Source organism: Haematobia irritans, chromosome 2 (genome assembly GCF_050003625.1).
Source record: "Haematobia irritans isolate KBUSLIRL chromosome 2, ASM5000362v1, whole genome shotgun sequence".
In the NCBI taxonomy this organism is placed as follows: Eukaryota; Metazoa; Arthropoda; class Insecta; order Diptera; family Muscidae; genus Haematobia; species Haematobia irritans.
The window spans coordinates 10,813,173-10,836,895 of record NC_134398.1 but is presented as its reverse complement, the minus strand read 5'-3'; the positions used below and the strand labels follow the sequence as shown (position 1 = coordinate 10,836,895).

The 23,723-nt window shown below is 29.7% G+C and overlaps 1 protein-coding gene across 1 annotated transcript in view; it reads right to left on the bottom strand.

The window, feature by feature from the left end:
• Positions 1 to 23,723, bottom strand: part of GABA-B-R1 (gamma-aminobutyric acid type B receptor subunit 1) — a 543,509-nt gene that overhangs the window by 29,883 nt on the left and 489,903 nt on the right. The window contains exons 10-11 of the mRNA XM_075294217.1: positions 20,944 to 21,093; positions 20,533 to 20,675 (exon numbers count right to left, since the gene is read on the bottom strand). Coding sequence (XP_075150332.1) covers positions 20,533 to 20,675; positions 20,944 to 21,093 — 293 coding nt within the window. The remainder of the gene's footprint in view (positions 1 to 20,532; positions 20,676 to 20,943; positions 21,094 to 23,723) is intronic.

Sequence of the window (23,723 nt, the reverse complement as noted above, 5' to 3'; positions counted from 1 at the left end):
CAAAATTTTGACAAAATTTCCAATAAAAATAAAATTTTGAAAAAATTTTCTATAGAAATAAAATGTTGACAACATTTTCTATAGAAATAAAGTTTTGATAAAATTTTCTATATAAATAAAATTTTGACATATTTTTCTATAGAAATAAAAATTTGACAAAATTTCCTATTGAAATAAATTTTTGTAAAAATTTTACAAAGAAATAAAATTTTGTGATACCTTTCTATAGAAATAAAATTTTGACAAAATTTTCTATAGAACTAAAATTTTGACAAAATTTCCTTTTGAAATAAAATCTTGACAAAATTTCCTATAGAAATAAAATTTTGGCAAAATATTCTATAGAAATAAAATTTTGACAAAATTTTCTATAGAAATAAAATGTTGATAAAATTTTCTGTAGAAATAAAATTTTGATAAAATTTTTTATAGAAATAAAGTTTTGCCAAAATATTCTATAGAAATAAAATTTTGACAAAAAAATCTACAGAAATAAAATTTTGGCATAATTTTCTATAGAAATAAAATTTTGAGAAAATTTTCTATAGAAATAAAATTTTATTTGTTGTTTTGATTTGAGCTTATAAACCATTGCGTTGACTAAACTACAAGAGTAGCTTAACTAACAGAGGAAAATAATGTTTATCACATTTATTTGGTCAAAGCCCTATAGGCTGCAAGATGGATGGATGGACGCGCGATTCGGATTACGACATTCCTTATCAGCATCATCTGCTTTCAGCAAAACTATAAACCAATTATCAGAATAAATTCAGGCAGTTCACTAAACCCAAAAGCGTACCACACTTGAACCTTCCGCAAAAAGGTTAATGACAGTCGGCTTTTGCCGACTTTGACAAAATTTTCTATAGAAATAAAATTTTGACAACATTTTCTACAGAAATAAATTTTTTGTAAAATTTTCTACATACAGAAAATTTTGTAAAAAATTTACATAAAAATAAAATTGTGTAAAAATTTTACATACGAGTGGAAATAAAGTTTTGACAAAATTTTCTATAGAAATACAATTTTGACAAAATTTCCTATAGAAATAAAATTTTGACAAAATTTTGTACAGAAATAAAATTTTGACAAAATTTTGTATAGAAATAGAATTTTGACAAAATCTTCTATAGGAATAAAATTTTGACAAAATCTTCTAAAGAAATAAAATTTTGACAAATTTTTCTATAGAAATAGGATACATACCGTAGTTTTGATGGAAGGTTAAGGTGATTTCCATTCCAAAAGCTGAGCAAATAGTGTAGGGAAGTGCATTATACCCTATAGGATATTAGATTACGATATAGAAAATCCGATAAAGGGAAGCTCATTCTGCGAATTTAAAGGAGACCACTTCAGGAGGAACAAGAAGTTAAGAAAATTGCCTGGAGCAATCACTATGGACCTAAAAGTTGACATCAGTTCGATTCAAGAATTGGTGTCATCCTCAAATTTAAAAGCGTTTAAAAGATCTTTATACCTTTTTGTATTTTCGTTTCGTTTAGTTTTGTTAATCACAAAAAAAAAAAATACAAAAATTGGCTTTACTGTTTTCAGACTTAAATCCTTCTTTAATCTTTGTCATTTTCAAGACGAAAAACTGTCATTTTTATAAAAACGATTGTGTTTGCTTGTTCATGCCTCCCCGTAAAGCTTAAACCACAAATCGATGTCTGACGCACACACCATAAAATAATATACCCTCTAAAAGTGAGAGAGTTTATTTCTTTTTTTTTCTGGAAAAAAACTGCAAATACATGCAAAGGCCGGAAGGAGTGACTTCTAAGAAAATGTTTGCCATTCATAGTAAACGAAAAAGCTTATAAATTTTTTCTTTTTTTTTTCATCTTTGCTTTCTAAATTGTTTTCTGGGTTGCCACAAGGAAACTGCATACTTAAGATATTTGTTAAAGGCAAACAAAAGCCAGCCTCAAAAAAGAAACAACAAAAACTCGTCAAAATAAAATAGAAAAGTGCAGGGAAAAATAAGGACAAATGGCGAAGTCAGACGAATTTTCTGGTTACTTTTTTCATTTGGGCATATTATGTCAAAATTTTATTTCTAAAGAAAATTTTGTCAAAATGTTATTTCTATAGAAAATTATATCAAAATTTTATTTTTTCTTAGAAATTTTTTTAATTCCAAATTTTATTGTTTAGAAAATTATGTCCAAATATTGCTTTTTAGAAAATGTTGTCAAAATTTTATTTCTCTAGAAAATTTTGTCAAAATTTATTTCTCTAGAAAATTTTGTCAAAATTTTATTTTTATAGAGAATGTTGTTAAAATTTTATTTCTATAGAAAATTTTGTCAAAATTTTATTTCTATAGATAATGTTGTTAAAATTTTATTTCTATAGAAAATTTTGTCAAATTTTATTTCTATAGAAAATTTTGTCAAAATTTTATTTGTATAAAAAATTTTGTCAAATGTTTAAATTTTATTTCTATAGAAATTTTTGTCAAAATTTTATTTATATAGAAATTTTGTCAAATGTTTATTTCTATAGAAAATTTTGTCAAAATTTTATTTCTATAGAAAATTGTGTTAAAATCTTCTTGCTACCGAAAATTTTTGTCAAAATTTTATTTTAATAGAAAATTTTGTCAAAATTTTATTTCTATGGAAAATTTTGTCAGACCAGCGTTTGCAACCAATCGGAAGATGATTAAAATACATATCACCCATGCTGTATGCTATAGGCATGCATACATTTGTATCAGACATTTGCCTGTGAATGACTCAATTTATCCTTAACCTGAGCAAAATGTTCATAAAGACCGAATAAATGCTACAAATAAAAAAAAATTGAAATTGGTAATATTTCTTATACGATTTTGCAAAGACCACTGTGCAACAAGTATTCACTTCGCTTTAGGTTCTTTTTTCTCTCAGATTGGTATTCACAAGCATGACATCTTAAATAAACATCATCAACTACAATGAGCTCGAATGGCATGTTATTCAGCATCGTTCATTCAGAGAGAGATACGTTATGAAATTCATGAAAATGTACAAAATTCTACTGTACATTGCAGTGAGTAAACATTCCGAAATGATGTTGCAATACCTTTCCGCATGTTTTCGCAATTTCTTTAGTGTATTGTTGAAGCTGTTAAAGCAATAAGATGGAAAAAACACGGAAGCTAGCATCCGTTTCCTGTCATCCTATTACACACATGCATAGTTATAGCATAGCCATTTGCACTATAACTATGTGGGTGAGCTAGTAGATCAATCGTGCTATGCACAACGGAAACTCACAAGTATACGAGAATTGAGCATAGAATGTAATCACGCTCATTTAACAGTGTGAAGGTATGCTAAACAATGGTATAAATCGGGGAGAAAGTAAATTAATCGTGCTATGCTTAGCTGAAACTTATGAGAATACGAGAGTAGACTCTCACGCTCATTTAACAGCGTGAAGGTATGTTATGCAATGATATAACTAAATGGGTGAGCAAGTACATCAATCGTGCTATGCATAGCTGAAGCTTATACGAGAGAAGAGCATAGCATATTTTTATGCCCATTTAACATTTATAATAAATGTAAGTATTGTTGGAGTTTTAGCTTAACAATAGGGTTGCCATTTTGGTCGGATCGGACCAAACTTGGTCCAAAATAAAAATATTTTTTAAATTTGGTCCTATAATTTTTATAGAATTGCCTATAGAAATAAAATTTTGCCAAAATTACAAATATACATTTTAAAGAAAAATTTGTATAGAAACAAAATACTGAAAAATTTTGTATAGGAAGAAAATTTTGTAAAAAATGTATATAGAAATAAATTTTTGCTATAACTTTCAAAAGAAATAAAATTTTTACAAATTTTCATATAGACAAAACATTTTTACAAAATTTTCTATAGAAATAAAATTTTTATAAAATTTTCTATATAAATAAAAATTTGACAACATTTTCTATATAAATAAAATTTTGACAAAATTCTCTATAGAAGTAAAATTGTGATGAAATTTTCTATAGAAATAAATTTAGACAAAATTTTCTATAGAAATAACATTTATACAAAATTTTATATAAAAATACAATTTTGACAAAATTTTCTATAGAAATAAAATTTTAATAAAATTTTCTATAGAAATAAAATTTTGACAAAATTTTCTATAGAAATAAAATTTTGACAAAATTTTCTATAGAAATAAAATTTTGACAAATTTTTCTATAGAAATACAATTTTGACAAAATTTTCTATAGAAATAAAGTTTTGACAAAATTTGTCTATAGAAATAACATTTTGACAAAATTTTCTATAGAAATACAATTTTGAAAACATTTTCTATAGAAATAAAATTTTGACAACATTTTCTATAGAAAAAAAGTTTTGACAAAAATTTTCTATAGAAATTAAATTGTGACAAAATTTAATATGGAAATAATATTTTGACAAAATTTCCTATAGAAATAAAATTTTTATAAAATTTTCTATATAAATAAAATTTTGACAAAATTTTATATATAAATCAAATTTTGTAAAAATTTTCTATAGAAATACAAATTTGACAAACTTTTCTATAGAAATAAAATTTTGACAAAATTTTTTATAGAAATAAAATTTCATTTTGTTTGTTATTGTTGGCTTCTCTTCAATAGTTATTGTTGTTTTTTTGATCTCAGCTTAAAGCCATGCATTGACTAAACTACAAGTGTAGCTTAACCAACAGAGGAAAAGTTTGCTTGTCAAATTTATTTGGGCAAAGCCCTATAGACTGCAAGATGGATGGATGTACAGCTGTTTCGGAATTACCACATTCCTCATCAGCATCCTCTACTTGCAGCAAAACTATCAACCAATTATCAGAATAAATTCGGGTAATTCAGTCAACCCAAAGTGAACTACACTTGAACCTCCCGAAAAAGGGTTTGATAGTCGGCTACTGCCTAAACAAATTTGCCGGCATATCTCTTTTCCTTTGCCAAACTCAAATCATCGATTTGAATGTATTTGGCTGGGTTTGTTTTTGAGCGTGCTTCCTCTATCTTCATTCGTTTTGTTTGTTATTGTTGGCTTCTCTTCAATCGTTATTTTTGTTTTTTTGATCTCAGCTTAAAGCCATGCATTGACTAAACTACAAGTGTAGCTTAACCAACAGAGGAAAAGTATGCTTGTCAAATTTATTTTGACAAAATTTTCTATAGAAATAAAATTTTGACAAAATTTTCTATAGAAATAAAATTTTGACAAAATTTTCTATAGAAATAAAATTTTGACAAAAATTTCTATAGAAATAAAATTTTTATTGTTGTTTTTTTGTTTTTTTTTGCTGCAAGTAGAGGATGCTGATGAGGAATGTGGTAATTCCGAAACAGCTGTACATCCAACCATCTTGCAGTCTATAGGGCTTTGCCCAAATAAATTTGACAAGCATACTTTTCCTCTGTTGGTTAAGCTACACTTGTAGTTTAGTCAATGCATGGCTTTAAGCTGAGATCAAAAAACAAAAAAACAACAATAACGATTGAAGAGAAGCCAACAATAACAAACAAAACGAATAAAATTTTGACAAAATTTTCTATAGAAATAAAATTTTGACAAATTTTTCTATAGAAATACAATTTTGACAAAATTTTCTATAGAAATAACATTTAGACAAAATTATTTATAGAAATAAAATTTTGACAAAATTTTCTATAGAAATAAAATTTTGACAAAAATTTCTATAGAAATAAAATTTTGACAAAATTTTTCTATAGAAATAAAATTTTGACAAAATTTTCTATAGAAATAAAATTTTGACAAAATTTTTCTATAAATAAAATTTTGACAAAATTTTCTATAGAAATAAAATTTTGACAAAATTTTCTATAGAAATAAAATTTTGACAAAATTTTCTATAGAAATAAAATTTTGACAAAATTTTCTATAGAAATAAAAAATTGACAAAATTTTCTATAGAAATACAATTTTGACAAAATTTTCTATAGAAATACAATTTTGACAAAATTTTTTATAGAAATAAAATTTTGAAAAAATTTTCTATAGAAATACAATTTTGACAAAATTTTTTATAGAAATAAAATTTTGACAAAATTTTCTATAGAAATACAATTTTGACAAAATTTTCTATAGAAATAAAATTTTGACAAAATTTTCTATAGAAATAAAATTTTGACAAAAATTTCTATAGAAATAAAATTTTGACAAAATTTTTCTATAAATAAAATTTTGACAAAATTTTCTATAGAAATAAAATTTTGACAAAATTTTCTATAGAAATAAAATTTTGACAAAATTTTCTATAGAAACAAAATTTTGACAAAATTTTCTATAGAAATAAAAAATTGACAAAATTTTCTATAGAAATACAATTTTGACAAAATTTTCTATAGAAATACAATTTGGACAAAATTTTTTATAGAAATAAAATTTTGAAAAAATTTTCTATACCAACAAAATTTTGTTTTAATTTAACACATACAATTTATAAACTCTCCACACTCCCCGCAAACATACATGCATATAAAGTACAATGCTATCAATATCATTGGTTTAACACCTTCTCTCGCTCTAAAATCTTTCCTTATGACTATCAAACTGTTTTCAACATGGCAGCAACATCTTAAAAAAATGCACATATCTTTAGAAAAAATTAATCAATTTCTAAATTTATTTCATTCTGCCATATCCACAGAATATTTCTTTTTGTTTGATACCAACATTTACCCCACAAAATCCTCAAACAGCTCACAATATATACCCAAAAAATTGTGGCATTTTAATATATAACATAATATAACATAGAGAAAAAAATCCTAATTTAATTCATACGCTATGTTATTTTGTAACGTCTGGCAAGCGAAATGTTACATTTACCCAACTCCTCACCTATCATACTCATCTCTCACATAGACAAGAGAACACAGAGAACCCCATTTTTTTTTTTGTTTCTGTTATTGTGATGCCACATCATTATCTTGTGTTGAGAGCGAATGCATATGAATGAATCAACGAATATACAATCAACGTATGACGATGAAACAACAACAACAAAGACAACGGCAACAACAATGTTTGTACGCAAATTTTGTGGTAACCCAAATGCCACCCATAAACAAAAAAGGATAACAACTAGAATTTCAAGCGAACGCATGGACAGATGAATAGCTGGCTGCTTGTATTCAGAGGGATTTACGCTTGAAAGCACATGAAAAATGTAGGTGCAAACGAAAACGAAAAAAAGTGACAGCAACAACTTAAGCTAAAAATGCAGTTGTGTTTTAACAGAGGTAGTTCTCATTCTAAGAACTTTAAGAATACAAAAAAAAAAAATGTACAGTGGCTCACCGATGCAAATCTGAGCTTGCAGCTACATCTGAATATGTTGGCCTCAATGCATTTACATACTTTGTTCCTACTGCCAAACGAAATCCTTATTGCTATCAGCATCACAAGAGAAATGACATTCGGGGGGACTTTTACAATCAGCTACTGCTGCTATGTAGTTACAACCCAGGCTAATGTTTTTATCCTTCTCCACCTGCCCTCAATATGCCACAAAAAACATGATGGTATGTCCGTTGTGAGTACTGCCTGTATAGAAGGCGACTGGGAGTTCTTTTGCTCCCCTTCCCATTGGGACACACTATATTGCTGTGTAAGCTTTTTTACAAAGAAGAATAGCGCATTAAAAAATATCTGCAATAGCAACAGCTGCTGCTGGAAATATTGTACTAAAAATACTTAAAAGGGACACTGTGTTTTGTAGACCGTGAATGATATAGTTTTTATAGGGGTTGGTTGGATATTAGGGTGCCCAAAACCGATATCGGTTATCCGGATTTTTATTCAACAAACCGAAACCGTATAGTGAACAAATTGGTTTTGTGGATACCCTAGATGATCTGCTGTTGAGACAGGATTATTTCTCTTTTTACTAAAATAAATGCATGGCTGACTATAACGGTTAGCATGCCTGCCTTGCATACAGAGGGCGATGGAATTAATCACAGTTTCGACCAAACACCAAGAAAATTTTTCATCGGTGGATTATACCCTTTCAGTAATGCTGGTGACATTTCTGAGTTTAAAAAACCATCGGACTCGACTATAAAAAGTGAGGTCCCTCACTAATAAGAGAGATGTTCACCACTGTGGTATCACAATGGACTGAATAGTCTATGGGAGCCTGAAATATCGGGCTGCCACTATACCTATTCGAATATATAGAAATAAAATTTTATATAGAAATAAAACTTTGTAAAAATTTCCTATAGAAATAAAATTTTGTCAAAATGTCCTATAGAAATAAAATTATGACAAAATTTCCTGTATATAAAAATAAAATTTTGAAAAAAAAACTTGCTATATAAATAAAATTTTAACAAAATTTGCTATATAAAAATAAAAAATAAAAAAAAACATCTATACAAATAAAATTCTGAAAACGTTTTCTATAGAAATAAAATGTTGACAAAATTTTCTATAGAAATGAAATTTTAAACAAGTATATAAAGCAGTAAGTTCGGCCGGGCCGAAGCTTAAATACCCACCACCATGAACCAAATATTAGGGTTTCCTTTGAAATTTCAGGAGGACTTGAGGACACTCCCCGAAGATAAATTTAAAGATTTCACCTATGAGGACTATATCACATTCTGATTTTATAAGAACCATTTTTGTTTGAGTTTTAGAGGAATCATTAACATCTCTTGTAAATGTGCAAGAAAATTATAAAACAAGTATATACAGCAGTAAGTTCGGCCGGGCCGAATCTTAAATACCCACCACCATGAACCAAATATTAGGGTTTCCTTTGAAATTTCAGGAGGGCTTGAGGACTTGAGGACACTTCCCGAAGATAAATTTAAAGATTTCATCCATGCGTTATCAGATTCTGGATTTATAAGAACCATTTTTGTTTGAGTTTTAGAGGAATCATTAACATCTATTGTAAGTGTGCAAGAAAATTATAAAATAACGTCTTTATTTGAAATCTTAAATCTGTAGAAGTAAAATCTGGAAATTTTACATTGAGTTTCAAGCAATTTTCATCATCAATGCGCCTTCTACACCCTCAAGAAGTGAAGTCGGTCTATATGGAGGCATTACCAAATGGACCTATAAAAACCTAATCCGATACACGTTTTTGTGAGCCTAAAATACCAGAATATTTACAATTTCAGGCAAATCAGATAAAAACTACGGTTTCTAGAAACCCAAGGAGTTAAATCGGGAGATCGTTCTTATGGGGGCTATACTGAAATATGGACCGATACTCACCGTTTTCGGCACACCTCTTTATGACCCAAAAATACCTCTAGGTTTCCAATTTCAGGCAAATAGGATAAAAACTTCGGATTCTAGAAGCCTAAGAAGTAAAATTGGGAAATCGGTCTATATGGGGGCTATACCAAAATATGGACCGATCCTCACCATTTTCGGCACACTTCTTTATGGTCCTAAAATACCTCTAGATTTCCAATTTCAGACAAATTGGATAAAAAATAAGGTTTCTATAAGCCCAAGACCCCAAATCGGGAGGTCGTTTTATATGGGGAACATACCAAAACATGGACCGATACTCACAATTTTTGGCGCACGTATTTGTGGTCCTACAATACCTCTAGATTTCCAATATCCGGTAAATTGAATAAAAACTGCGATTTCTATAAGCCAAAGAAGTAAAATCGGGAGATGGGTCTATATGGGGCTATACCAAAATATGGACCAATACTCACAATTTTCGGCACACGTATTTGTGGTCCGACAATACCTCTAGATTTCCAATTTCAGGTAAATTGAATAAAAACTGCGGTTTCTATAAGCCAAAGAAGTAAAATCGGGAGATCGGTCTATATGGGGGCTATGCCAAAACGTGGACCGATACTCACCATTTTTGGCATACCTCTTTACGGTCACAAAATACCTCCAGATTTCAAATTTCAGGCAAATTGGATAAAAACTACGGTTTCTATAAGCCCAAGACCCCAAATCGGGAGGTCGGTTTATATGGGGACTATATCAAAACCTGGACCGATACAGCCCATCTTCGAACTTGACCTGCCTGCAGACAAAAGACGAGTTTGTGCAAAATTTCAGCACGATTGCTTCATTATTGAAGACTGTAGCGTGATTACAACAGACAGACAGACAGACAGACAGACAGACAGACAGACGGACAGACGGACATCGTTATATCGTCTTAGAATTTCTCCCTGATCAAGAATATATATACTTTATATAGTCGGAAATCGATATTTCGATGCGTTACAAACGGAATGACAAACTTATTATACCCCCGTCACCATTCTATGGTGGTGGGTATAATAACGTCTTGATTTGAAATCTTAAATCTGTAGATTTTCACCCGAGAAGTAAAATCTGGAAATTTTACATTGGGTTTCAAGCAATTTTCATGATCAGTGCGCCTTCTATACCCTCAAGAAGTGAAGTCGGTCCATATGGAGGCATTACCAAATGGACCGACAAAAACTTAATCCGATACACGTTTTTGTGAACCTAAAATACCAGAATATTTCCAATTTCAGGCAAATTAGATAAAAACTTCGATTTCTAGAAACCCAAGAAGTAAACTCGGGTATCGGTCTATATGGGGGCTATACCAAAACATGGACCGATACTCACCATTTTTGGCACACCTTTTGATGGTCCTCAAGTACCTCTAGATTTTCAATTTCAGGCAAATTGGATAAAAACTACGGTTTCTATAAGCCCAAGACCCCAAATCGGGAGGTCGGTTTATATGGGGACCATACCAAAACCTGGACCGATGCTCACCATTTTTGGTACACCTCTTTATGGTTCTAAAGTTCCTCTCGATTTCCAATTTCAGGTAAATTGGATAAAAACTGCGGTTTCTATAAGCCCATGAAGTAAAATCGGGAGATAGGTCTATATGGGGGCTATACCAAAATATGGACCGATACTCACAATTTTTGGCACACGTATTTGTGGTCATAAAATACCTCTAGATTTCAAATTTCAGGCAAATTGGATAAAAACTACGATTTCTATAAGCCCAAGACCCCAAATCGGGATGTCGGTTTATATGGGGACTATATCAAAACCTGGACCGATATAGCCCATCTTCGAACTTGACCTGCCTGCAGACAAAAGAGGAGTTTGTGCAAAATTTCAGCACGATTGCTTCATTATTGAAGACTGTAGCGTGATTACAACAGTCAGACAGACAGCCGGACAGACAGACCGACAGACGGACATCGTTATATCGTCTTAGAATTTCTCCCTGATCAAGAATATATATACGTTATATAGTCGGAAATCGATATTTCGATGTGCTACAAACGGAATGACAAACTTATTATACCCCCGTCACCATTCTATGGTGGTGGGTATTAAAATAATGAAATAATAAAATTTACTATAGAGATAAAATCTTGACAAAATTTTCTATAGAAATAAGTTATGACAAAATTTTCCATAGAAGTAAAATGTTAACAAAATTTCCTATAGGAATAACATCTTAACTAAATTTTATATAAAAATAAGATTTGAAAAATTTTTCCATAGAAATAAAATTTTGATAAAATCTCCTATAGGAATAAAATCTTGACAAAATTTTCTATAGAAATAAAATCTTTACAAAAATATTCTATAGGAATAGAATTTTGACAAAATTTTCTATAGAAATAAGATATGACAAAATTTTGCATAGAAGTAAAATGTTAACAAAATTTCTTATAGAAATAAAATTTTGACAAAATTTTCTATAGGAATAAAATTTTGACAACATTTTTTACAGAAATAAAATTTTGAAAAAATTGTCTACAGAAATAAAAGTTTGAAAAAATTTATATAGACATACAATTTTGACAAAATAGAAATAAAATTTTGAAAAATTCTATAGAAATAAAATTTTGACACAATTTTCAACAGAAATAAAATTTTCCCAAAATTTTCTCTAGAAATAAAATTTTATATAAAAATAAAATTTTGAAAAAAATTCTATAGAAACAAAAATGTGCATTGTTTTTGTTTGGTATAATTTTCTAAATTTTTGTGGGTTATTTTGGCAACCGAGTAGCAACCGTGTGCATAATTCGGGAATTGTTATCCATTATGCGAAAAGATTTCGGGGCAGACAAATTAAAGAGGTCAGAGCCGAATAGTTCCGAAAATTCCAAGCAACAGTCAAAGCACGTCCAAAGCAAACGGTAATATTTTTTCATTGTCTCGAAATTGCTGTCCTTCACTTGCCGTAATGAAAGCAAATGGTTTTCATTCACCTCGAATCCACAAACGGCAGTAGCTGGTCGGTGAGGTAATCACACTGATGTTTTAAATCTGCTGTCAATTTTTTTATTGCTCATAATGTTTCCTAAGTCTGGCTTTCCGATTTCAGCTTTCGTTTTTTAACATCTCGTCTCCTTTGACTTTTGGTAACATCTCCCAATATTAATGTTAAATTTCCAACTACATACGACCATACACTTACATTTGTTAAAAAATTTTAATGAGCATGAAAATGTGCTATACTCTACTCTCGTATACTCACAAGTGCGAATTGTGAATAGCATGACTGATCTGCTTGCTCAATATTAATGTTAATGTTTTATCATTACTTTAGCACACCTTAGCGCTGTTAGATGAGCGTGAGGGTTATGTTATGCTCTATTCTCGTATAGTCATGAGTTTCCGTTGTGCATAGCACGATTGCTCACTCAAATAATTATAACATTACATAGCATACCTTTAAGCTGTTAAGTGAGCGTGAATATACGTTATAGTCTACTCTTGTTATAGTCTACTCACGAATACCAACAGTGCATAGCACGATTAATTGCTCACCCACTTAGTTGTATTTTATGACATTATAGGTGTGTCAACGGAAGACCGGAAACGGATGCTACCGTTTCTTTTCGTGGTAGCTTGAACAGCAATACATTGAAATAATTGCGAAAATATAGGGAAATATATTGTAAGATAATTTCAAAATGTTTACTGACTGCGATTTTTGAAATCTACTATGCATTTCAGAATTTTGAAATTTTTTTGGCACTTCAGAGTGTCTCTCTGAAGGAACTATGTTGAATAACATGTCATCCGAGCTTATTGTAGTTAATGATGTTTTTTTAAATTGCCAAGCTTATACCAATAGCAGAAAAAAACCAATGTGACGATTGCTTGTTATACAGTAGAAAATTAATAAAAAGTAAAAAAATAACAATGAAATCAAAATTGAAAATTTCACCCTAACGTAAATTTGGGAAAATTTTCCTTCAGTTTTTTTCATTCACACACCCTCAAAAAAAATGGCTTCTTTAACATATGTTCCAAACATATTTTGCAGGAAGCACATATATTATTGCATACTGTCGAAACATTAATATGTTTGTTTTATGTGAACATATTATATGTTTGGAAGCATTTTGAGCCAAAAATATTATATGCTTGGAAGAATTTTTCCAGAACACGATTGTACTCATTCCCTAACATACTCGTAATTTTCACTTCCACGAAATTTTTTTGTTATTGGCACCTTTTTCTGTAATACAAATAATGTTGAAGAAATTATTCACTTTTATAAATTTTTTAAATTTTACCTTTCGCCTACACGGAGAATCGAACCGAGGACCATACAGTTTGTAAGCCAACACACTATCCACTGGGCTACGTAGCTGTTATAGTCACCAGTAGATAATTATCGTTTTAAGTTACATTTATATAGCATAGTTTGCAGCGCCCACGAGCCCATGCAAACATAACATTATTTAACAGAAACATACATTTGTTTGCCACGTGGAGCAGTGGTTAGCACGTCTGCCTTGCATGCAAAGGGTCGTGGGTTCAATCCCTGCTCCGACCGAACATTTTTTTTTGTTTTTTTTTTTTTAATTTACACATTTATATTTATACTATATTACATTTTTTTAAATGAAACTTCGAAATGTGCGTTATTAAAGATTTATAGTCAGTAACAGTGCTTGATATAAACGAAATTGACTGATTTTTGGATAAAATATTATTTTTTATTGCAAAAATAACAATTTTGTAATAAAAAACTGTTTTTGGACAAAACTTTAAAATTTGGAAGGAATTCAAAAACTAACAAAAGAAGAACGTGGAGTCGAGTATAAACATACATACATAATTTTATAATATAAACATAAATTTATTTAGGAGTGAACAGTTTTTTACTAGCATTTAACACCATCGCTCTAAAATTCCTTTTATTTTTCTTTAATAATTCTTTTTAAAGAAAATAAACTTTTTAAATTGTTTTATCTGTAAAACTCGAACTTAATGCCCGCTTTTATATTTGATGGTGTCCGTCAACTCCTCGTGGACTACTAAAGAGGAACTAAAGTTTGTTTTTTTACATTTTACTGTGTAATTTTTCACTATTTCCTCCTTATTTCATTTTACTGTCCCAACTCTAAAAAGTGTATAGTGCCCTTTCGCTATTTTTATGAAGACCCCTGATTTCTTTTAACGAACCAAGAAAAAAATTGTGCCCATAATGCCAAAATGATAAACAAAACACATGTCCACACATACATAAAATGCTGCTCTCAAGGCGAAAACATATGCTGTTTGTTTTTCAAATGTCTATTCTCTTGGTTCCGAATGTCTATTCTCTTTATTCAAATTAAATAATATTTAGACTTAAGCATATCAAATTTTTGGCCTTATCATAAAACAGTTTTCCGAAACAACATACAAGCGGTTTCACAGAAATTGTTCTCTTTTGACTTTTTTGCTGTGTTATATTGATATCTTTCGTCAACTCTCCCGTTTTTCATCTCTATTTCTCTCTATACTCTCTCTGTCGCTTTGAATAAAATATCACAACATATGTATGTTTAGTCGAAATTTGTAAATTTATATATGTTTGTATTCACACATATGATTTTTATGAAACATTCATGCCCCAAACATAATATATTCTAACATATTAACATAGATGTCCCAAACATTTAGTGTTAGTTTAGGAACATTATATTTTCGCACTTAAATATATTGTGGTTTAAAATCGTGCCCGAAACACATTTTGTTTATATCGGAATATATGAAAAACATATTTTTCTAACAGTGCATGAACTTCTAAAGCTATGCCAGGAATCAAAAAATGGAGTTATTTTGTCCTTATAAAGACCATGTGAAATTCATGAGAGATTTGCAATCACTTCCAAATCACAAGTTAGGGGATCCAAACCACTTTTTTGGAAGCTCTCATTTTATTGGGTATGGTATTTTCTTGTTAAGCCAAATCGTCGATTTTCTTATCCAATAAAAAAAGGATCACATTTTTCGTAACCCGGTTTTGTCTACCATCCTTTCGACATTTCACAACACTATGGTGCATAGCATACATATATGTATGCTCAACTCAACCATCCATTCAGCCATTAAAACAATACCTGGTAACATACATTTTTAAACATTTTCATAGTGGAAATAAAATGCAAACAGTAAAAATATCCAATGACACAATCCATAAGGTAGTCGAATGGGGGCCGAGAGGGCCAAGTGTATGCATTTTGCACGGGGCTATTTTCTTTCCGGCAGTAGCAGAAGAAACTGACAAAACATTTAAATATCTGCAAACGACTAACTTAGCTGGAAGACAAGGAATGTGAATGAATAAAAGAAGAAACTATCTTATTCTCTTGGTAGATATTTCACATTGGATGCAAATGAATAAAATATTTTCTTAAAGTTGTTGATATCTTTAATATACTGTCACCAACGATTCAGCACTATGATCGCAACAATCAACACTTTTGAGGAAACAACTTTTTGATTGTTTTTGTTTTTAATCAAACCGAATCTTTGGTGGTAGTTTTTGGTATATTTTTGCCCTGTAATATACTTACAAGCTCCTAAATACGATCAGCAAACATTTTGTTTGCTGTTATGCCTCAATTCGATAAATATTCAGATTTTTTGTCAAATACTATAGATATTCACAAAATATTGTTTTAATTATGTTAGGATAGCTCCTAAGTTGACATTTTTATTTGTTTTAGCCAAAATAAAACATGGTTTAGTGTAATCGAACTTAAAAAATAGCAGGAAATGTTTGCTATTTCAGCAAACAGTGACTGCTGTCCCTTTTTCAGCAGACTTTTTGATGTTTTAGCAGACTTTTCTGCTGTCCCTACTAACAAATTTCTTTGTGTGTAGGAACAAAATCTTGCCAAGTTTTTTTTTTTTATAGAAATAAAATTTTGACAAAATTTCTTATAGAAATCAAAATTTCTTAAAGAATTTCTTATAGAAATCAAATTTAAAAAAATTTTGAAAAATTTATATAGGATAAATAATATTTTGAAAAAATTTCCCACAGAAATAAAATATTGACAAAATTTTCTATAAAAATAAAATTTTCACAAAATTTTCTATAGAAATAAAATTTTGACAAAATTTTCTTTAGAAAACAAACTTTTAACAAATTTTTCGATAGAAATAAAATTTTGACAAAATTTCCTATAGAAATAAAATTTTGACAAAATTTTTTCATAGAAATAAAATATTGAAACTGGCCACGTAAAGGATTGACGGCCTTTAGGGTTTTGCTGTGGTGGTAATGACAGGGAACTATCTACTTTGGGATATTCCCATATGGTGTATGGTGTTAGTATATGATCTCTAACAACCATGCAAAAATTGGTCTACATGGGTCAATAATTATATATAGGCCCCATATAAACCGATCCCAGATTTGACCTCCGGAGCCCCTTGGAAGAGCAAAATTCATCCGATTCGGTTGAAATTTGGTACGTGATGTTAGTATATGGTAACCAACAACCATGCAGGAATTTGTTCATATCAGTCAATAATTATATATAGCCCCCATATATACCGATCCCCAGATTTGACCTCTGGTGCCTTTTGGAGAAGCAAAATTCATCCGATCTGGTTGAAATTTGGTACCATGCCAAAAGTGGTCCATATCGGTCCATAACCATATATACCCCCCATATAAACCGATACCGAGACTTGGTTTTGGAGCCTCTTGGAGGAGCAAATTTCATCCGAGTCGGTTGAAATTTGGTAAAGGGTGATTTGTTAAGAGCTTGATAACTTTTTTTAAAAAAAAAACGCATAAAATTTGCAAAATCTCATCGGTTCTTTATTTGAAACGTTAGATTGGTCCATGACATTTACTTTTTGAAGATAATTTCATTTAAATGTTGACCGCGGCTGCGTCTTAGGTGGTCCATTCGGAAAGTCCAATTTTGGGCAACTTTTTCGAGCATTTCGGCCGGAATAGCCCGAATTTCTTCGGAAATGTTGTCTTCCAAAGCTGGAATAGTTGCTGGCTTATTTCTGTAGACTTTAGACTTGACGTAGCCCCACAAAAAATAGTCTAAAGGCGTCAAATCGCATGATCTTGGTGGCCAACTTACCGGTCCATTTCTTGAGATGAATTGTTCTCCGAAGTTTTCCCTCAAAATGGCCATAGAATCGCGAGCTGTGTGGCATGTAGCGCCATCTTGTTGAAACCACATGTCAACCAAGTTCAGTTCTTCCATTTTTGGCAACAAAAAGTTTGTTAGCATCGAACGATAGCGATCGCCATTCACCGTAACGTTGCGTCCAACAGCATCTTTGAAAAAATACGGTCCAATGATTCCACCAGCGTACAAACCACACCAAACAGTGCATTTTTCGGGATGCATGGGCAGTTCTTGAACGGCTTCTGGTTGCTCTTCACTCCAAATGCGGCAATTTTGCTTATTTACGTAGCCATTCAACCAGAAATGAGCCTCATCGCTGAACAAAATTTGTCGATAAAAAAGCGGATTTTCTGCCAACTTTTCTAGGGCCCATTCACTGAAAATTCGACGTTGTGGCTCGTTAGTAAGTCTATTCACGATGAAATGTCAAAGCATACTGAGCATCTTTCTCTTTGACACCATGTCTGAAATCCCACGTGATCTGTCAAATACTAATGCATGAAAATCCTAACCTCAAAAGAATCACCCTTTACATTGTGCTAGTATGTGGCCGTTAACAACCATACACTGTTAGAAAAATATGTTTTTCATATGTTCCGATATAAACAAAATGTGTTTCGGGCACAATTTTTAAACACAATATATTTAAGTGCAAACATGTAATGTTCCTAAACTAACACAAAATGTTTGGGACACATATGTTAATATGTTAGAATATATTATGTTTGGGCCATGAATGTTTCATAAAAATAATATGTGTGAATGTAAACATATATAAATTTACAAATTTCGAGTAAACATATATATGTTGTGATACTTTATTCAGAGAGCGACAGAGAGAGATGGACTGCTTAGTATAGAGAAAGAAATAGAGATGGAAACCGGGAGAGTTGATTAAAAAGTATCAACATAACACAGCGAGAGAATGAAATGAGAGCAATTTCTGTGAAACCGATTGTATGTTGTTTCGGAAAACTGTTTCATGATAAGGCCAAAAATGTAATATGCTTAAGTCTAAATATTATTTAATTTGAATGTTAGAAGGAGTATTCGGAATAAAGAGAATAGACATTCGGAACCAAGAGAATAGACATTTGAAAAAAACCGACATATTTGTATTACAGAAAAAGATGCGAAGAACTAAAAAATTTCGTGGAAGTGAAAATTATGTGAGGGAATAACACAATCTTCTTTGGGGAATTCTTCCAAGCATATACTATTTTTGGACTCAAAATGCTTCCAAACATATAATATGCTCACATAAAACAAACATATTAATGTTTCGGCGGTATCCAATAATATATGTGCTTCCTGCAAAATATGTTTGGAACATATGTTAGAGAAGCGATTTTTTTTGAGGGTGTACCTAACTAGGTCCATATCGGTCTATAGTTATATATAGCCCTCAGATAAATCGATCCCCAATCACACAAAAATTGGTCCATATCAAGTTCATAATTCTATATAGCCCCGATATAGGTTAGGTTAGGTGGCTGCCCGATGTATCAGGCTCACTTAGACTATTCAGTCCATTGTGATACCACATTGGTGAACTTCTCTCTTATCACTGAGTGCTGCCCGATTCCATGTTAAGCTCAATGACAAGGGACCTCCTTTTTATAGCCGAGTCCGAACGGCGTTCCACATTGCAGTGAAACCACTTAGAGAAGCTTTGATACCCTCAGAAATGTCACCAGCATTACTGGGGTGGATAATCCACCGCTGAAAAACTTTTTGGTGTTCGGTCGAAGCAGGAATCGAACCCACGACCTTGTGTATGCAAGGCAGGCATGCTAACCATTGCACCAGGGTGGCTCTCTAGCCCCGATATAAGCGACTCCCATATTTCAATTCTGGCTCTCCACGTACCGTGCAAAAGTCCATATCGATTCGTAATTATTTGTAGACTTACCTATACATAATTTTTTTGTCTATTATATACCACGTATGGAATAACTCACAATTTAGAAAACGACGTAAAGAAGTTTTAAGATACCACACCCCAAGTAATTCGATTGTGGATGACAGTCTTTAGTAGAAGTTTCTACGCAATCTATGGTGGAGGGTACATAAGATTCGGCCTGGACGAAATTACGGCCCTATATACTTGTTTTTGTCTTATTTGGTAGAGATCGTTGAATTTGTATTTTCCCCCAGCGACCCGGGTCTCCATTAAAGTGTGTGGAATAAAAATACTCCCTCTCTTTAATTTGCCATTGGGTGTACTCGTCTACAGTTACTATTTGTTCTCTTATGTATACTCCAATATCTTGACTCATACAGTAAATGAGGGATGAGGCAAAGAGACAACACGGCGTTTTGTTCTCACTCTCCAAAACTTACTGTCTCTCTGTAAGCAAGATCTCATAATCAAAGTTTGATATGCTAAAAAACATTATTTCGCCCATGGTTCCCATTATTTTCGGAGATATTTTTCGAAGTTCATATGGAGAATGATAATATTTTTAGAAATCTTACGAAGACTCTCTTCAAATAGATGACAAAAAAAAAAACAATTAATTTTGTTAACTTAAAATTCAAGTACATGAAGAGTGCAATGATATGGAATCATACAAAAAAAAATCATACAAATTACTCTCTGCCCATATCTGGAGAAACTTAGAGGCTTGAAAAGAGTAAGAGCCTAAGCTAAGCCAAGTACGGAGAAAAATCATATACACAAACTCTTTAATTCGCTTAGGGCATTTTCGGTTACTGTTACTATTTGCCCTCTCACTCAACTGTCTACTAATAGATAGTCATTTAGGACCCATTGTGCAATTATTGTGGAAATTTTAAGAGGGAAATTCTTTGCAGTTTTAATTTAAAGAACAAACCAGCTTCACGAACAATTATGGAGAACCCTTCCTAAAGGCTCATATGCCGGAAAATACAATAGACTTAGGTTTATTATTTCGTTAAACAAAAGGTAGAACAATTGAATGCCTACTGAATGTATATCTCAAAGCAGGAAGTCTATTTTTCATATATTTGTATTCAAATCTGCCACAAGCACACTCACACTAACTCATCTTTAAATAAAAAAATAAATAAATATGAATAAAATTGTCATTCTTCAAAATATGAGGGGGTTGAGTTTATTGACACTTACCTTCTATGTTTATTCCATATATTAAATATAATTAGGGCTAATGCTACGACTATTCCACAACACGATATTGTACACATACAAACAAATAATGGCAGCGATACAGTGCGTAAAACGCGTCTTACTATAGTACGATCTTGGGGGACCTTAAATAGAGAGAGAAAAGGAGAAAGAGAGAGAGAGAGAGAGTTAATTAGAATTACAAACGAAACGGATATTCATTGGTTGTTTTAAGATGGGGAAATACTATTATTTAAATAATTTGCTATTATTTGTTATTTAATTTAATTTTTTTCTGAATGAAAACAAATATTCAATGGTGTTTTTGGGTGTATAAAAAATTATTATTTGTATAATTTCCATTTTGTTTACATTATTTTATTTTATTTTTTTTTAATTTCCATTTCAACTTACCTTTCCTCCTATCCATCGTTCTGCATTCAACCATGTTAAATTATCCAATTGGGTATCATAATAACCCAATTTTTCATATCTTCCATTAATCATTTGCTCAATTTGTGTTAAAGCAATACGATCTCCCTGAGAGCTGAAAGCCACCACACCCTGAAAGGGAAGAAAAAAAAAACACGGAAATTTGTTTTAATAATGCCATTGCCACGTTTTCCTGTATTCATATGTGGTTTCCACATCCACTATAAACATATATTTGCTTATTGTGGTTGGAAGTAAAGTCTTAAATATAAATGTGGGTACAATCTGGTTGATAGTCACATGTGTAGACAATTGTGTTCTATTTTTCATTAAACCTTAAATGAAAAAAAAAATATTTTTCCTCCAAAAACCATATATAATATGCAAAATGGTAAAAAGAATATCTGCATAGCACATTTTAAAAAATCTAAAAAACATTTTGTCAAAATTTTATTTCGGTAGAAAATTTTATCAAAATTTTATTTCTATAGAAAAATTTGTCCAAATTTTATTTTTATAGAAAATTTTGTCAACATTTTATTTCTATGGAAAATTTTGTCAACATTTTATTTCGGTAGAAACTTTGGTCAAATTTTATTTCGGTAGAAACTTTGGTCAAATTTTATTTCGGTAGAAAATTTGGTTAAACTTTTATTTTTATAGAAAATTTTGTCAGAATTTTATTCCTTGAGAAAATTTTGTTAAAATTTTATTTTTATAGAAAATTTTTTAAAAATTGTATTTCAGTACAAAATTTGGTCAAATTTTTATTTGATCAAAATTTTATTTCGGTAGAAAATTTTGTCAAAATTTTATTTTTATAGAAAATTTTGTCAAAAATTTATTCCTAGAGAAAATTTTGTCAAAATTTTATTCCTAGAGAAAATTTTGTCAAAATTTTATTTCTATAAAAAATTTTGTAAAAGTTGTATTTCGGTACAAAATTTGATCAAATTTTATTTCGGTAGAAAATTTTGTAAAAATTGTAATTTCGGTAGAAAATTTTGTCAAACTTTTATTTTTATAGAAAATTTTGTCAGAATTTTATTCCTAGAGAAAATTTTGTCAAAATTTTATTTTTATAGAAAATTTTGTCAAAATTTTATTTTTATAGAAAATTTTGTAAAAATTGTATTTCGGTACAAAATTTGGTCAAAATTTTATTTTTATAGAAAATTTTTTCAAAAATTTATTCCTAGAGAAGATTTTGTCAAAATTTTATTTCTATAGAAAATTTTGTAAAAGTTGTATTTCGGTACAAAATTTGGTCAAATTTTATTTCGGTATAACATTTTGTCAAAATTTTATTTCCGTAAAAAATGTTGTCAAACTGTTATTTTTATAGAAAATGTTGCACAATTTTATTTCTATAGATAGTAAAATTTTGTCAAAATTTTATTTCTATAGAAAGTTTTGTCAAAATTTTATTTCTATAGTAAATTTTGTCAACATTTTATTTCGGTAGAGAATTTTGTTAAAATTGTATTTCGGCAGAAAATTTTGTCGAAATTTTATATATATAGAAAATTTTGTCAAAATTTTATTTCGTTAAAAAAAATTTTCAAACTGTTAATTTTATAGAAAATGTTGTCAAAATTTTATTTCTATTGAAAATTTTGTCAAAATTTTATTTCTGTAAAAAATTTTGTCCAAATTTTAATTCTATAGAAAATGTTGTCAAATATTTAGTTTTATAGAAAATTTTGTAAAAATTGTTTTTCGGTACAAAATTTGGTCAATATTATATTTCGGTAGAAAATTTTGGAAAATTTTATTTCGGTAGAAAATTTTGTCAAAATTGTAATTTCGGTAGAAAATTTTGTCCAAATTTTATTTCTATAGAAAATGTTGGCAAAATTTTATTTCGGTAAAAAATTTTGTAAAACTGTTATCAAAATTTTATTTCGGTAAAAAATTTTTCCAAAATTTTATTTCTATAGAAAATTGTGTCAAAATTTTTAAAAATTTTATTTCTATATGAAGTTTTGTCAAAATTTTATTTCTATAGAAAATTTGGTAAAAATTTTATTTCTGTAGAAACTTTTGTCAAAATTTTATTTCTATAGAAAATTTTGTCAAAATTTTATTTCGGTAGAGAATTTGGTCAAAATTGTATTTCGCTAGAAAATTTGGTCAAAATTTTATTTCTAGAGATAACTTTGTCAAAATTTAATCAAATCAAAAATATGACCTCAAGCCGAACAAAATTAATAATCAGAATAAACATAAAATAGGTCAACAACACTCAAAAATATTTTAAAATTTTATTTCTATAGAAAATTTTGTCAAAATTTTATTCCTAGAGAAAATTTTGTCAAAATTTTATTTCTATAGAAGATTTTATCAAAATTTTATTTTATAGAAAATTTTGTAAAAAATTGTATTTCGGTACAAAATTTTATTTCGGTAGAAAATTTTGGCAAAATTTTATTTCTGTAGAAAATTTTGTCAAAATTGTATTTCTGTAGAAAATTTTGTAAAAATTTTATTTCGGTAGAAAATTTTGTCCAAATTTTATTTCTAGAGATAATTTTGTCAAAATTTTATTTCGGTAAAAAGTTTTGTCAAACTGTTATTTTTATAGAAAATGTTGTCAAAATTAATATTTATATAGAAAATGTTGTCTAAATTTTATTTCTATAGAAAAATTTTCAAAATTTTATTTCTATAGAGAATTTTTTCAAAATTTTATTTCGGTAGAAAATTTTCCCAAAATTGTATTTCTATGGAAAATTTTGTCAAAATTTTATTTCTATAGAAAT